Source organism: Anser cygnoides, chromosome 25 (assembly GCF_040182565.1).
Source record: "Anser cygnoides isolate HZ-2024a breed goose chromosome 25, Taihu_goose_T2T_genome, whole genome shotgun sequence".
Taxonomy (NCBI): Eukaryota; Metazoa; Chordata; class Aves; order Anseriformes; family Anatidae; genus Anser; species Anser cygnoides.
In genome coordinates, this window is record NC_089897.1 from 6,270,209 (window position 1) to 6,284,467 (window position 14,259).

General features: G+C 37.5%; 1 protein-coding gene across 7 annotated transcripts in view; it reads right to left on the reverse strand.

Moving 5' to 3' along the window:
- Positions 1 to 335: 335 nt before the first annotated feature.
- Positions 336 to 14,259, reverse strand: part of ST7L (suppression of tumorigenicity 7 like) — a 43,400-nt gene continuing 29,476 nt past the window's right edge. For 5 of the 7 annotated variants that reach the window (XM_048071023.2, XM_048071024.2, XM_013189682.3 and 2 more), the window contains 7 exons: positions 13,136 to 13,208; positions 12,347 to 12,449; positions 9,132 to 9,282; positions 8,903 to 8,995; positions 6,025 to 6,164; positions 1,099 to 1,170; positions 336 to 891 (listed from right to left, as the gene is read on the reverse strand). In XM_048071023.2, coding sequence (XP_047926980.2) covers positions 1,117 to 1,170; positions 6,025 to 6,164; positions 8,903 to 8,995; positions 9,132 to 9,282; positions 12,347 to 12,449; positions 13,136 to 13,208 — 614 coding nt within the window. In that variant the 3' untranslated portion in view covers positions 336 to 891; positions 1,099 to 1,116. Of the gene's footprint in view, positions 892 to 1,098; positions 1,171 to 6,024; positions 6,165 to 6,275; positions 6,499 to 8,598; positions 8,810 to 8,902; positions 8,996 to 9,131; positions 9,283 to 12,346; positions 12,450 to 13,135; positions 13,209 to 14,259 lie in introns of those variants that run through there. The other 2 variants (XM_066983190.1, XM_066983191.1) reach the window with 2 other exon arrangements.

The following is a 14,259-nucleotide window of genomic DNA, read 5'->3' on the forward strand; positions in this document are numbered from 1 at the left end:
CACCTCAGTTCTCTTCAAGACTTGATATCAACAATGATAGTACTTTTTCTTTGGACTAACACTTGAAAGTTCGGGTCTCCCAAGCAGACTCCCGTGCAGATACCACAATCGCTTTTGGCAGTTTCAGAAATCATCCTGCTTTTCAACGCAAAGGGATTTGAAAGACAAAAGATGTACAATTAAATCTAAAGAAATAACAATATGAAATAGAGGAGCTTGTACCACAATTTCCTTGTGTAATGCAAGCTTACAGGATACAGAAGAAACAAATCTTTGTTTGTACGCTATAATCTGTATTAAAACAGCAGCTTATGAATTCAATGAAACTCAATGCGTTAAGAAGTAACCTTTTAATAAAGAAAGCAGAGCCATACTTTGCTCTTAACAAATATTTTGAAAAAGGCTTACAAAATTAAATCTAAGCCAGTTATCTGGTGCGTCTCCAGCTGAGAAAGAAGTGTCAATACTCAAAACATCTGCTCAATTTGTGTTCTCTCATTTCTTACGGAGGAAGTATTAGCTTCCTGTTGTACAAGCGATTAAGAGAGCAATGAGATTATTGCTCAACAAAAACTATTTTCTTAGATGACTACAGACGCCAAGGCCAAAGAAGAACTTCATACATAAAGCACCATTACCAACATGGAAGCCTGTGAAAGACACCGGTTTGAAGAGCACACCTTTCTTTGTTGCCTTCCCCCCTTGGTGTCAGCTAACCATGCCCAGCTGGTGCTAGCAGAGACGCCTGTGGGAACAATGAAATCGAAGCATCGTGGAAAGCATGCTCCGGTCAAACTGGAGTCAGCTGATGCCACAGACTGGACAGCACGAGGACCTCAGTGTTTTCCATAGCGATTCCATAGCGAAGGGTAAAAGGACAGTCCCAAAGAACTGGAAAACAAAAAACAGATCACAGCAATAAATGAGCTCAAGTTCAAAAAACAATTTCCTTCCATAGGCTCAAGGTATGAACAAAGAAAACCTCTATCTTACAGTGTGTTGCTGCAGACAAGTGTCTGACTTTAAAACCAAGACCAAAAAAAAAAAAAAAAAAAAGAGAAACCTCTCCAGAAAGCCGCGGCTCCGAGCACAACTCACCCAGGGGACGTCCAGGGCTCAGCCGGAGGCCAGCACGCTGGGAGCACTCACGGGCCAAAGCACTCGCAGCACCTAGGCACAAGCAGGACGCGTTAGGATGGCGTTTCTGTGCTGCAACCCCGCCAGCAGCTCCGCGCTCACACCGTCAGTTAACCAGATGGAAAGGAGGGTAGTGCATTTTCTCGTATATTCAGGCATGGATTATATATAGGTCATCGATTCAAACGTGTAAAAACTGAACAGACAACCCAGCGAGACCAGCCCCTTCTTCCAGACAGGATCCATATTCTAGATGCCATCTAAACAGTTCCAGAAATAAAGATTAAGCTAAAACAAATGGTGCACACTCCCCTGCACCTTCTCAACCCATCCCCCCGACCGTTCCACCGGGACTTGTGTTATCCTCACACAAACCCTCTTTTCATGAGGCAGCAGTGACAGGACTCATTTACTTTGAGGGTTTTACTTTGGCCCTCCTGGCTTCTATCATAACCTCAAATATTACATTAAAAAGGCTTTTAAAACATAACATTCACAACAGCGCAGGAGCTTTTCATTGCAGCTAGCTTCTTCCCTGCCTGCGTGCGTGTGGCACCTTCACATTAAGTGCATGAGTTAAGATGTAGATTAGCAAGGCAAGAAACCTTTGCCCTTGGCATCGACACTCAGCTGTGACAGGAAACTTCAGGCTTTTTTTCTATGAAGTGTAGAACCACTCATTACACATTGGCAGGGAAGTGCACATCTCCAAACTATACACATTTTCTCTTAGATAAGCAAAAGACTCAAGTGTTTATAAATATGAAAAGTTCAGCAGCTGGCTAAAAAGTTAATTCTCCAGTCTCACTTAATGAGCTTTGGGGAAAGTGGTAGGGGGATTTGTTCAGAAAGTAAAGCAGATTGTCACAGAAAACAGGACTTGACAGACTGGGGTCTGTTTAGTCCTATATTCTGTCTCTAGCTGGCTGCTATCAGGAGAAGGGCAAGGAATCCTCTAATGGGGAGCTACAGCACAACCAGAATGAAATATGTTTTCTCCTTATCTTGCAATCATAAAAATTAGCCAATTCTTAATTTAAGTCCCATGACTTCTTTTTGTTGTGAAAATATCAAGCAATCCATATCAAAATACTTTGGAACATGTATTGTCTTAGGATTTTGTCCAATTCCCTGAACAGAAACGTGTTTTCAGTAGGATACGGGAACACTGCTGTATTTTTTCAATACTTCAAAATGAACTAACACTGGTCTATTCCAGTAGCGTATATTGGAAAAAAGGTTAGGACTTAAAAAAAACGGGACTGACTTGTTCTTAAGTTAAGCATGTTAGTTGGTCTCGGGAACTTCTGACAAGACTCTTTACGGTGCCCTCTGTCACGCTGCGTCTGCAGTATTCTTGAAAGCAGACTTCTCAGCATCTTTGTCACAGTTTGTAAATAGGAACTTTGCAAAAAGGAACTTTGCAACATCACCTTTGCAAGATCCTAGACAGCTACCCAGTCCTCCACCTACATAATTATTCAAAAATAAAAATTCATACTGAATGGAAACAAGATCCTTTTGTCTCGTTTTGACAGAAGATATTTTTCAGCTTGCTCAGTGAGCTGTACAAACTACTGTCATCCATTCCTGTACCTCCTCCCTTCTGCCACTTACCAAGAGAATTCCGAACAGCCACAAACCTCAGGTTATCAGTAACAGTGACTCTCAGAGATCAGAAATTTAGCTGAACCAAACAGCAAGGCTGAGCCCTTACCCACAGCACCCTCTGAAGCCCCTGCAGTCCTTTTGCAGATCATGGGTTCTCTGCCCCGTCATCACCCAAATGACTCACGTGGCACATCTTCCCCTACTCCTATAGTTGACGCGTCTCAAAACTCGAGTTGCAAGAGAACTAGTAAAGCCACGGTTGGCTCTAACCAGATTAGTAAATGCTAAGCACTTCTGCGAGCATCAGTCCCTAGTGCCTGCAAACCCTTCCACCTGCATAAAACATAACCAAAATCCCGCCGGCGCCTGATCCCAGGGCCAGTGACTACAATGGAAAGACTGCCATCAGTTTCAGAGGGAGCTGAATCGGGTAGGTGCCAGTGCTAAAGTCTTTTGTTGATGGTGTATTAGGTTGTATACATTGGAACTAGCAAATGCTTCATTGTGATTTTTGGCCACTTGGAATACTTTTAGCAATTTGCCAAGGTTTACCCTGTGATTTATTACGGAGGAAACAAACTCAAGCACTAACAAATGAAAATATGTAAACTCAGACTTTTAAAGTCAATAGAAAGGTATTCAACTTCTTAAAGCTGTTTAGAGGCATGCAGTTGACTAGATTCAATTGTTGGAAACAACAGTTTAAGAAGCAACTGAAATATAATCTAAGTAGTCGTATTTAAATCACTTAGTTATAGTGAAAAAATCCATATGCACAATACTTTTCAATTGTCATTCTTAAAACCGTGCTTTAGATTTGCTTGAAATTCAACAATTCCAGCAATTTGCTAGAAATCTGTTTTGTACCACTTTCTCACTAAGGTCAAAGCATTCCAAGTATCTACCGTCCAGAACTTTATTATCTCAAATGATTATATTTAATAAGTTAAAACGTAGTATCATGAAATAGCACTTGAAATCATGAAAAACACAGGTTTTTTTATCTTATTTAGAAAGTTTAAAGCACTGAAATTACCTGCAGGTATAACACTAGATACAGCACATTTTTATCCCAGTACTCTTTTGGGGGGGGGGGGGGGGGGGGTGTCATTAAACATAAGTTTCCATTTTCAGTACAAAATTATTTTTAGGAAGAATTTCTTCACAGACAGTGGTCAACATTGGAATGGGCTGCCCAGGGAAGTGGCGGAGTCCCCATCCCTGGAGGTATTAAAGGGACATGGATGTGGCACTAAGGGACACGATTTAGTGATGGGATTCAGTAAGTCAGGATGATGGCTGGAGCTCATGATCTAGGTCTTTTCCAACCTAGATGATTCTATCAAAATTCATCTAGATGCCGCATACCTCCAAAGCACAAGAGAGAATGTTTTATGAAGTGTTCAACACAGCATTCACCACAGCACTATCTATAGTTAAAATACAGAAACAACTTGCAAAGGATCTGAGGCAATTCAGGAATAAAATTGAAAGTGTGAGTTTGATACTGAATATCATTGTTTCTTACAAGTTTTCTGAATGGTTCTGAAAACAAGAATAGGATCAAGAGTACAATAATCTAATAATTAAGATAAGGAAGACTATTAGTCAGAGTATGAACAAAAATTAACATTAATTCTTTCTAAAATAGCAGAATACTGGAAGACGATGTCCTTCCCAGCAGCCAATCTCAATAGATCAATACAGAATTCACTCCTTTTCTGTTTATCTAACAATGTAATTTCCACTTTTGCCAGTATGAAACAAGAACAGTGAGTGGCAAGAACCCCTTCATCTGTGCCTGTCATCTCTATCAATTGCTCGGTGGAATTATGCAGCAATATCAATGCTTCTTGATCATCTTTTCCTGCTGAGCAAGCACTATCCATCCTTTCCTACAGAATGTTAAATAAATACACTGCCAAATGACCAAACCTTGTGATTTTTTCCCCACATTTGGACATGTAAATTGACGTTCAAAATGCCGTTATATAAAGCCAACTAACTTGTACAAAGTCTTTTTTTGGTTCAAGAAACCTAGCAGAGAACTTCACCAAGCAATTCTTTGTTAGCATAACATTTGACCTTGTATCTCTTTGGAAATCACACAACTTTGCTAATGCAGTCCTTACAGAATTAATCAAGCAGATAGTTAGACCCTAGTTACTAGGGATCCGGCCAATTATGAGCAGCACTGAAATTTGTCACTGGCACGTCCAACTACATTTTCTAACATAAAGATCAACAGAAACGTGGAGACGGGGCCCCACTCTCAGACCTGCATGATTTGGATGTTGTACACTGGAATTATTAGCAAAGCCAACACTTTCAGGAGCAACGTATTCTTAAGAAAAAGGGCTTACCTTTTGGGTCTCCATTACCTGATGTATTAAAACAGCAAGAAAGCAAAACCTCTTTCACTTTCTATTTTGACTAGCAAAGTTTGAAATAACAATTCACTGATAGTTCAGTGCTCTTGAGTTGTAACTCCACTTCACTGCATGAGATCCATAGCTCAATAAAGGCCTAATATATTACACAGTTGAGTCTGTGGGTAAGGGAAGCTGCCTATACAGTTTTTTCCTCCTTGTTGAAGTACGACAGTACACCTTTCAGAGTCCAGGAAAAGATTCTAAGATTAGAGCCAGTACCAATATTAACAGGTAAGCAGCGAAAAGAAAACCCATAAAGAATAGGGCAGAAAGAAGGAAAAAAGAGAGGTGCACAGAAACCGTTCACGTGAAGAAAAAGCTCATAGAAGACACAATTAAGTATATTTAAAGCAGCAAAGATCATTTTCGCTTTCTACCAACTTCAATATTTCATAACCGCTATTGCAATTAAATCACTGCTTTCTAACCCACCCATATGTACACTTATGTATTCCGCTGTTTGCTGTTGTCCAATCATTTGTAGCTAGGTTCTTTAAGGGAGGCATAAAAAAAATCCAGAAACGAGGCAGACCTCAGTAACATTTTATTGAATTGTATGAATTATTCTCTTTGCAGATTTGCCCAAGAATTCAACTTAGCATTAACAAGACCTTCCTTTAGTAGGAACCTAAAGGCATAGTAGCTGTCCAAGCAGCTCCTCCTTTTTTTTTTTAACCAACAGTAATAATGCAGCAGGAAGCATGCTAAAAAGTCCTATACCAAGCCCTTAGCAGACGTAGTGAAACATAGCAAACGTCTGCTATATGGAAGCTGGCATCTTTGACTTTTAAAATACAAACACGTGGGAAATGTTGGTAAAATAGAAATGAGAGCCAATACTTACAGCTTTAGCAAAAATGACCATCAGCTCAGGAAACTGGTGTGTAAGGAGTGCAAGCATTGCCGAAAAGGAACACAGGCCTGCTGTGAAGTGGATGAAAAAGGGAAGTTCCTTCTGTGGGTAAACGGAGACTTCGTGAAATGCTGAAAAGGAAAAAAAATAAGAATATTGACATTTGATAATCAAAGACAGTTTTCTGAATTATTTACATAGTTTTATGCTTAATTCCAGACTTACAGAATGCATAAATTCAGTGTCAAGACTATTGTGCAGCACCCCATATTAAGTCCCAGTACTTTATTCAAACTTCTCAAAAATCTTCCCCCCATATCAAAGGCTCATCTTACTTATTGATAGTCAGTACACTTCCCAACCATCTTTTTCACTTGCATGGCATTTACTTCTGAAGCATTTCATCAGCCGTAGATTTTGGTACTCTTTTAACAGGACACAGGGAAGAGTTACAAAATCCACAAGCTGTCAAAATTACAGAGATCATTTTTAAGCAATTCAGGTGTTTTCAACCACCTGAAGCATTAATTCTGTTATCTGCCCTTCCTGTAAGATCAAATGCACAGCATGTACAAAACAACCATCATGTTATATATAAATGCAAAGTAGCTCCTTAATACTTTTCAAAGATTTCTGGTTGGTAGACTACAGTAAATTTTTCAGAGCAGCTGACAGAGTAGACCTCAAAGAAAACAGTACCAGGACGAGGTTATAAATTCTCCACATAGCAGTTTCTTGCAATTTCCAATCTACGGTAACAAAATCACAAGAAGGTGATTAGAAAGGCTAAGGGGCTGGCATATGGAGCTTTCAGCACTCAAGACACTACAACTGGTTGCTAGCTGAGGACCTGTTTGGTGAATTTGCAATTACTTACCGGCTGTGAATACCTGCAGCTCTGACTTTTAACCAATGATTTTGAATGGTTTTCAAATGAAGAAAAACCTTTCTACAGACATAAGCAATTATGAAAGGGCTGCATATTTCTTCACAAGCTCGTTTTAAAATCTAACAAAAGCTTTGAAATTTAAGTATACCTTTTTGGAAAATACAAAAATATAATTGCACTAATTCTCACTGTATTTGTTTTACATTTTGTACTTGTAGGGTTTTGATATGCAACAGACTGAAGTCTGAAGACGAATCCTCAGTTACTGTTTCTGAATGTTGGCACGTAAGGGAAATTATTATAAAAGCAAGCCCAACAAAAGTGACTTGTGCTATTGCAATTCAGAGGCAGAGTATTTGGGTTTTGTTTTGCTTTTAAGTGTATAATTTTGGAGCACAACTAGGCAAAGCATTTGAGTTCCATCTAGTCAGAGATGTTTAATGATATCCCAGAGATTATCAGGTCACTCATTAACAGACAATCAGCCCTGCTATGCCATGATACAGTACGACAGAAACACAGTCTCTACTTGAAAAATCAAAGAAACTACTTCGTCTACTAAGGAATAAATGTCATGCTCTCATAGAATGTAGAATCTCACTTGATTTTTAAAACGCAGAGATATATTATGTAAAGAAAGCGATAACCTAAGATGGAAAGATTCTTTTTGCACTAGTTTTTCCTACATTCGTTAGCTACAATCAAATCCAAAATAGGTAAGGACAACAAAAGGCAATTCCATATGTTCACAGCCATTTGGGAATTGTCACTAGTCAGATCAATCCAGGATTTCTGCATTATTAATATGGCCAACATAATTTGTTTTAAATTTATCTATTTAAAGTAAAGTATCAAGATTCCTTGAGGAAGTACTGCAATAAAAGTGTTAAGATGATTTTATTTATGGGTAGTTTTATATTTAAAACATAACAGGAATGCGTGAATGATCGTGTTGAAATATCTGCATGTGTTGGTGTTTAATTATGCTGAGAAGTCTACAAGTTAGGGTTAGTCACTAACCGAGGAATTCCTTCTGCAATATCCTGCGTAAGTGAGAAACGAGTAATTTAAAGCAGTCTGGGGGCAAATTTAAATTACACATTTTAAATATAACTTCAGTTTTTTTAAATAGAAACACGTATGTGCAGTTTTGCTTTCCACAGCTGTGGTCTCAGTGGGTCTGATGGTGCTTTTGCAGTAGCTCTTTCCAGTCCTGCGGGACTTGTGTTTCTTCACAAAAGGAATTCTATTAACATGTACAATAAAGAGTCCAATTCTAATTTAAATTAATGCTATTTTCCTAAGTATGATGAGCACGGGCATTAATGGTTTATTTTCAGGTTGCCTTACCAAAGCAATAAAACTTGTAGGTTCATACTTCCATGAAGTAATCTCAAAGTACTGGACATTTGGAGAAGACTTACTTTTCAGTGTCAAGCGTTAACATAAATCTACAAGATGATCTAAATGGATAAAAATTTCCAAGCAGCATAGTGTCCAACAGATTAATATGTATCACTGAATTAGTGACAGAAACCAAAATACATTCTGTGAAGATTCTCTGTACGATCACAAACACATTCTGCTAGGTACTTGAATGCAGGACTGAAAACATGCATTCCTTCCTTGCTAAAAGGAAACAACTCTACAACAGTTTTAAAAGAAGTCATGGATTTTATAATAATTTAAAGAACTGGTCCATTTAGTTGCTGTCAAAAATTGTCAAACGCAGGCTGAAGGTACCACACACAAACTTTATATTTGAAGAAGCCATTATGTTTTTACAGAATCGAGCTAATGTTTGGCCTACACACCTGTGATATGCTTAAGGATCGTTTGGGAGGGACATCAACAAATAGCTGAATCCCCTTCAAGGGAAGCTCTTAACTAAAAAACATTGTAAGGTAAATAAAGAACAGCACAAATTGAACATGTCCTTAAGTTATGTTTTATTATCGTTACCGCTTATAAACCACTTACTTGGCAACAGTTCTCTGTCTGCTGTTTCTGTGCAACTTGGATAGGGATAGAAAAGATGACCTTTCTCTAATGGGTACGGGATCATCCTAAATGCTGAAAAAGAATGAATGACATTAGATCTGTATCTGAATCAAGTGATCAGATTCTCACAAACAAAACCAATTGTGACTGAGGTGAATAGAGGCAGAGATTAGCCTATTGTACAGAAAAAAAAAGGAGAGATACTTACTGCCCTCCCATGTACAGTGCAGCAGATTTAGAGCCCCTTCTATTCTCTTCCAGTGCTGGAGATGAAAAAAAGCATATGCTACTGCCTCACTGTCCCCTCGTTTCAGGATATGCTCTGGAGGTAGAACCAAACTTTTCATTTCTAGTAAGTACTGAAAGTAAAAAAAAAAAAAAAAAAAGAAAAAAGCACACCTGGTTACATAGGATATTCCAAAATCCTTACTAACTGTTAAACAGGATCGCTTGAGGCATAGTTGAGCACCACACAGAGACCAGCTTCTACCTGCTGCTAACACAGCTCAATCCTGACAGGTTAGGCAGCACTCATTTTTACAGCAAGTGAAAAGCAGCAAGTCCCATCAGTGTAGGCTCAAACTGGGGTTTTCACACATACAATATCAGAAAAAAGCACCTATGGCAAGGCAAAAAAAAAATATCTTGTGGAATATACACAAAGTATAATGCCACATGTACAATAGCAATGAACTACAAGTTTAGGCTAATAAAAAATCATATTTTTGCTGATCATTTCAGCAGCGCAATTTTCAATGTAGGAGGATAAATGTTTGTTAGCTCCCAAGTATCAGCAGCAAATCAGAAAGTATCAGTATGCTAACCAAAGGAAGAATAAAAAACTAAACCCACAGTCTTATTTTAACGTGGTTTTTCAGTGCTATCACAAAGAATCTCTGATTTCAGTTTTTTCCTGTTTCAACCTTCTCCCTACATCAGCAGAATGCGATGCACAGAAGGGTTAAAAAACACAAGGATTAATAATTTTCCATTTTCCTTGAAACATAAGACATGCAATTTTGCTTCTTCGTGTTATATTAAAAAAGAGTTATTCCTTTTGAACTTCAATTTAAAAATCAGATGAGTATTTTTAAAAGAATTAAGTGACGGTTTCAGCTCTAGTATGTACCTGTGAGTTGGTCTCTCCTAGCATACAGTGTCTCATTCAGTAACAGCCAAAGCTAATCCACATCTTTGATCAATGTAGCTGGCAATTCCTTTGACTGTCTCCCAAAGTGTAAGAATGCAGCTAACTCACCGATTTATTTCAGCAGATGCCACAAACTATGAGATTATTTACTAATCCATTTTGAGGACTTAACTTTTCCCATTCAGATTCTTGAAGGAATGTAGTAGGGGTTGTGCCCTGGCCAAATAAAGCACATTTACTGCCTGGCTAGGTTTTTCTCTTAGTGCCTTGGGCCCACACTCTGGAGGGTAATATTCTTGCTAATCCCCTCTAATCTTCTTCATTTTTTTTTAACACAGTAAAGGATCACTCACACAGGGCTGCTGTGGGAAAATGGTCTCAAATATCTGCCCTTTGACCTGACTCCTCATGCTCTCCCCAGTGCCCAGTTTTCAATAGCCCTAACCACTTTAAGGGAATACAAAGTCGTGACGAAACCCCACTGCAAGTATTGCCACAACATCCCGATGTTAAACTCTATGTTTTGGTGGTCGTATATAACACCCATATGTTACTACATAAACAGCAAAATTCCAGAATACGGAAGGGTTTAATGTCCATACTTAACCATAAAGCAGGCAAGGTATTAGCACTGAAAATGTTGGTTTTTTGCAGATTTCAGAAAGTCATTCTACCCAATAAAAATTTAGAAAATATTCAGAAGATCATTGGAAATGAATATTTCATACATTATCGTAATGCAGTTACAGATCTCTAATTTGAAATGGCTTTAGAGTACCATTTTTCTAGAACTATAAAATGCTTTCCTTACTTTCCAAACAAAACCCATCCTTGTAAAAGCATAACTGAGAACAAAGAGAAAAAGACATTCTTTTCCTTATGCAAAACGTTACGTGTAAAGAAAACCACTTTCATCAGATACCAGAGCAAAGGGATTTCTACTTTCTAAATTCATTTATTTTCAGCCTATGGATCAGAACAGATTGCAAATTCAAAAACCAGTTTGTCTTCGCCAATAGTCCACTGCAATCCTCTAGGTATGCTATTACACTTGTTTGTAACCTTCCTCTCCTCCTTTTTATTATTTTTATTATTTGACTACAAGAATTTCAGAACTCTGTGGAGTTCTCAATAAAATTCTGACATGCAGTCTAATAAAGTAGTGTTTCAAGGTAACATTGTAATAAAAAACTCACCAAGAAAACTGGACAGATACAATTAGAAAGGAAGATCAAGTTACTGAAACCTGGATTCAGTTTCCACAATTGTTTGTAAAACTACTGAGCATATTTTGCAAACAGTCTGTTTGAAATTATATCTAACTTCTTTAAAAAGGTATACGAGACTCCTGAAATAACTGAAGGACAAACAAAACTTAAAAAAAAACTTTTAGACGATGATAATGCGTTATAATCTTCTTCCCCTAAAGGCAGAGGCAAAAGAAAAATCTGTCTGAGACTGTCTGAAATGAACTTGCTACGCTCTTGATCAGTCATGCAAACAAGCAGCAATTTCTCCCAGCAATTAGCTTCCCCAGTGCACATTCTATTAGATTGGACAGGCAGACAGAATAGAGTGGTTGGATAATTCGAGCCTTCATAGCAATAGTCATCCGGACTCCACGATCATTTGCAGAGGATTAGGTCCAGAACTAAGCCAACCTTCTGCATTCAAGGTTTCAAACTGAACACATCACTAATGCTAGTACAGTAAAAAGCCACATAGAATTTTATTTTCACACCATGCTCAGTGGAATCCACACCTTGGCCACTTCACGTAATGACAGGCGTTAAATGTAGAAGTATTGATTCTTATTCTTGTTTAAAAACGAAGAGAGCAAGTGACAGATCTACCACTAACCAGAGTACCACAGCCTTGCTTCTAAGCATAACAAAGTATTTTGAAATACTGCGAGTGGTCATTGTTTGGTGAACTTAACTTGGCTTCAGGGATTTTAAATATCTAAATTTATATTTGTTAATATTTATCCTTACCCAACAGAAGGCCTTCAGTAACACATTACTGGATTTTCCAACAAGTTAGATAAATTTAATTTTTTTTTGTAGCAACGCTACTAGAACATAAGCTATTACAAAAAACTAATTCTGGCAACCAAACCTTTATGATATAAATACTAGACGGTTTAATAACTCAAGAGTTATAATCAACTTCAGGAAAACATGGGGCTAAAAAGGCTCAAAACAGACATCAACATAACATGACTTCTTTTAGAAAACAATAAAGTGGTCCAATAGCAAATAAAATACTCTTACCTTTGGAACATGAGGGTTAAATTCCACAGCTCTGTGAATTGCTTCCACGGCATTTATTTCTGCTGTACTAAGCCCTCTTTTGGAGGCAGTTTCTGGGGAGAACCTAAAGAGGAAAATTCATACTGAACAAAAGTAATAAATAATAAAAGCTATCCAGATGTTTATTTTCTTTATAAGCTTAGAGTTCATTAAAATTTGACTGATTTATCAAGATAGATAAATGCTTCCAGGAGACAAATGTTCATGCTAATTTAGGTATCTTGACTGTCATCCAAGCCCATACAACAAAGATATGTTAAACTTCTTGAAATTTCATGTCAATCACCCAAGTGATTGAGTGCCCAAGTCTTTCATAAGATTGATAGAATATCAGCTAGCATGAGTTAAAGCTGAAATCAGCTGCATAAATGGATCAGAATGAAAGTGAAATGCCATAAAATCCACCACAATTACCTATCACCCAATCCACAAATTAAAGAACTGATGAACGCCACAAGCAAGATACTGAAAACAAGATTTATACAAAGGCATACATGTACATTGGCCTTCAAAAAAATACTTTCATCTGTATTAACTCTATGGATGCTTAAAATAAACCTTAAATTATGCTTAACTATACAAAACTATACAGCTAATTATTATACATAAATATATGCATATTAAAATATGCATAACTTGATCTTAGAAATATAAATATTACACATTGGATTTAGACCTTTTAAAGTCATATTTTACAGCATGACCCAAGATTAGCAACAAACCACTGTTTTCACAGTTGTGCTTGCTTACCTTTCTGAAACAGCTCTGGCTTTTAACAGGGCTGCTGTGTAACATATTGCTGCTGATTTTGGAAGACTAATATCTACGATAAAATAAAATAATAAGGCTGTAAGATTTTTAGGCAAGACATTTTCAAACCCATTTCCTTTGAGCTTAGAGATTTTTATTTTGGTACACCATACAATAACCGTAACATCTGAAACATTTCAACTTTGATTAGAAACTTTGAATTTCTGTGCACAAGTCTTCTTTCTGGTCACCAGTCAGCGTCAGATTAAAAACTCAGAGTTGTAGTTAGATGGTAAAGAGACTAAAACAAGCCAAAACACCGAAACTGAATTCAAAGAGAAATGCGTGTATAAATATACTCTTAAGAACAGTGTGCTTGTCCTGTATTAACCCACAAAGGTTTAAAATAAGCTTCCAATCTTTACCTAATTTTGCAACATTAACACGGAGTTTTACAAAATACTGAGACCTACTAGAAGCTGACCAAAAATATATTACATTACAGACAGGTAGACAAATTTTAATGAGAACACAATTTCCATTCTTTTCCAGGTGCATAGGAAAAAATTCTATTAGTTGTAGGTTTTATAGAACATCTGAGGCCAAGTTTGAGCTGACAATTATAGATTAGAATGTTAGCACTCCACAGTACAAGTTTACTTTAAAAGCAGACAAAGTCTGGGGTCTAATTCCCAAGTACCATGTTGTGTATAGTCAGATGGCTCTTGCTTTTTTTGTAAATCCTATCCTGGGCTTGTCCATCACTTACTAGAAGTCTGGCTGTCGTGTCAAGCAAAACACAGGGAGGCTATGGAGAGTTTGAAGTTCATACTCATTTTTCCAGATGCTTAGAAAAAAATCAGAAACCTTTTCTTAAGAAAATGTCACAATTTTTGATTCTAAGATAAAGAAGTACCAGGAAAAAAGCAAATGTTTTTGTTAAATTAATAAAAACCCACACAGAAGAACACAGATGATCAAATAAAAGAAACTGGGAGCTAGAGTGACCACAGAAAATGGGCACAGGATTTTGACAAGAACATTTTTTTTTTATTCCCTGAAGCTATAAAGAACAGAAACACAAAAGAGGACATATCGACTCCTCAAGGGCATTGAACAATTGC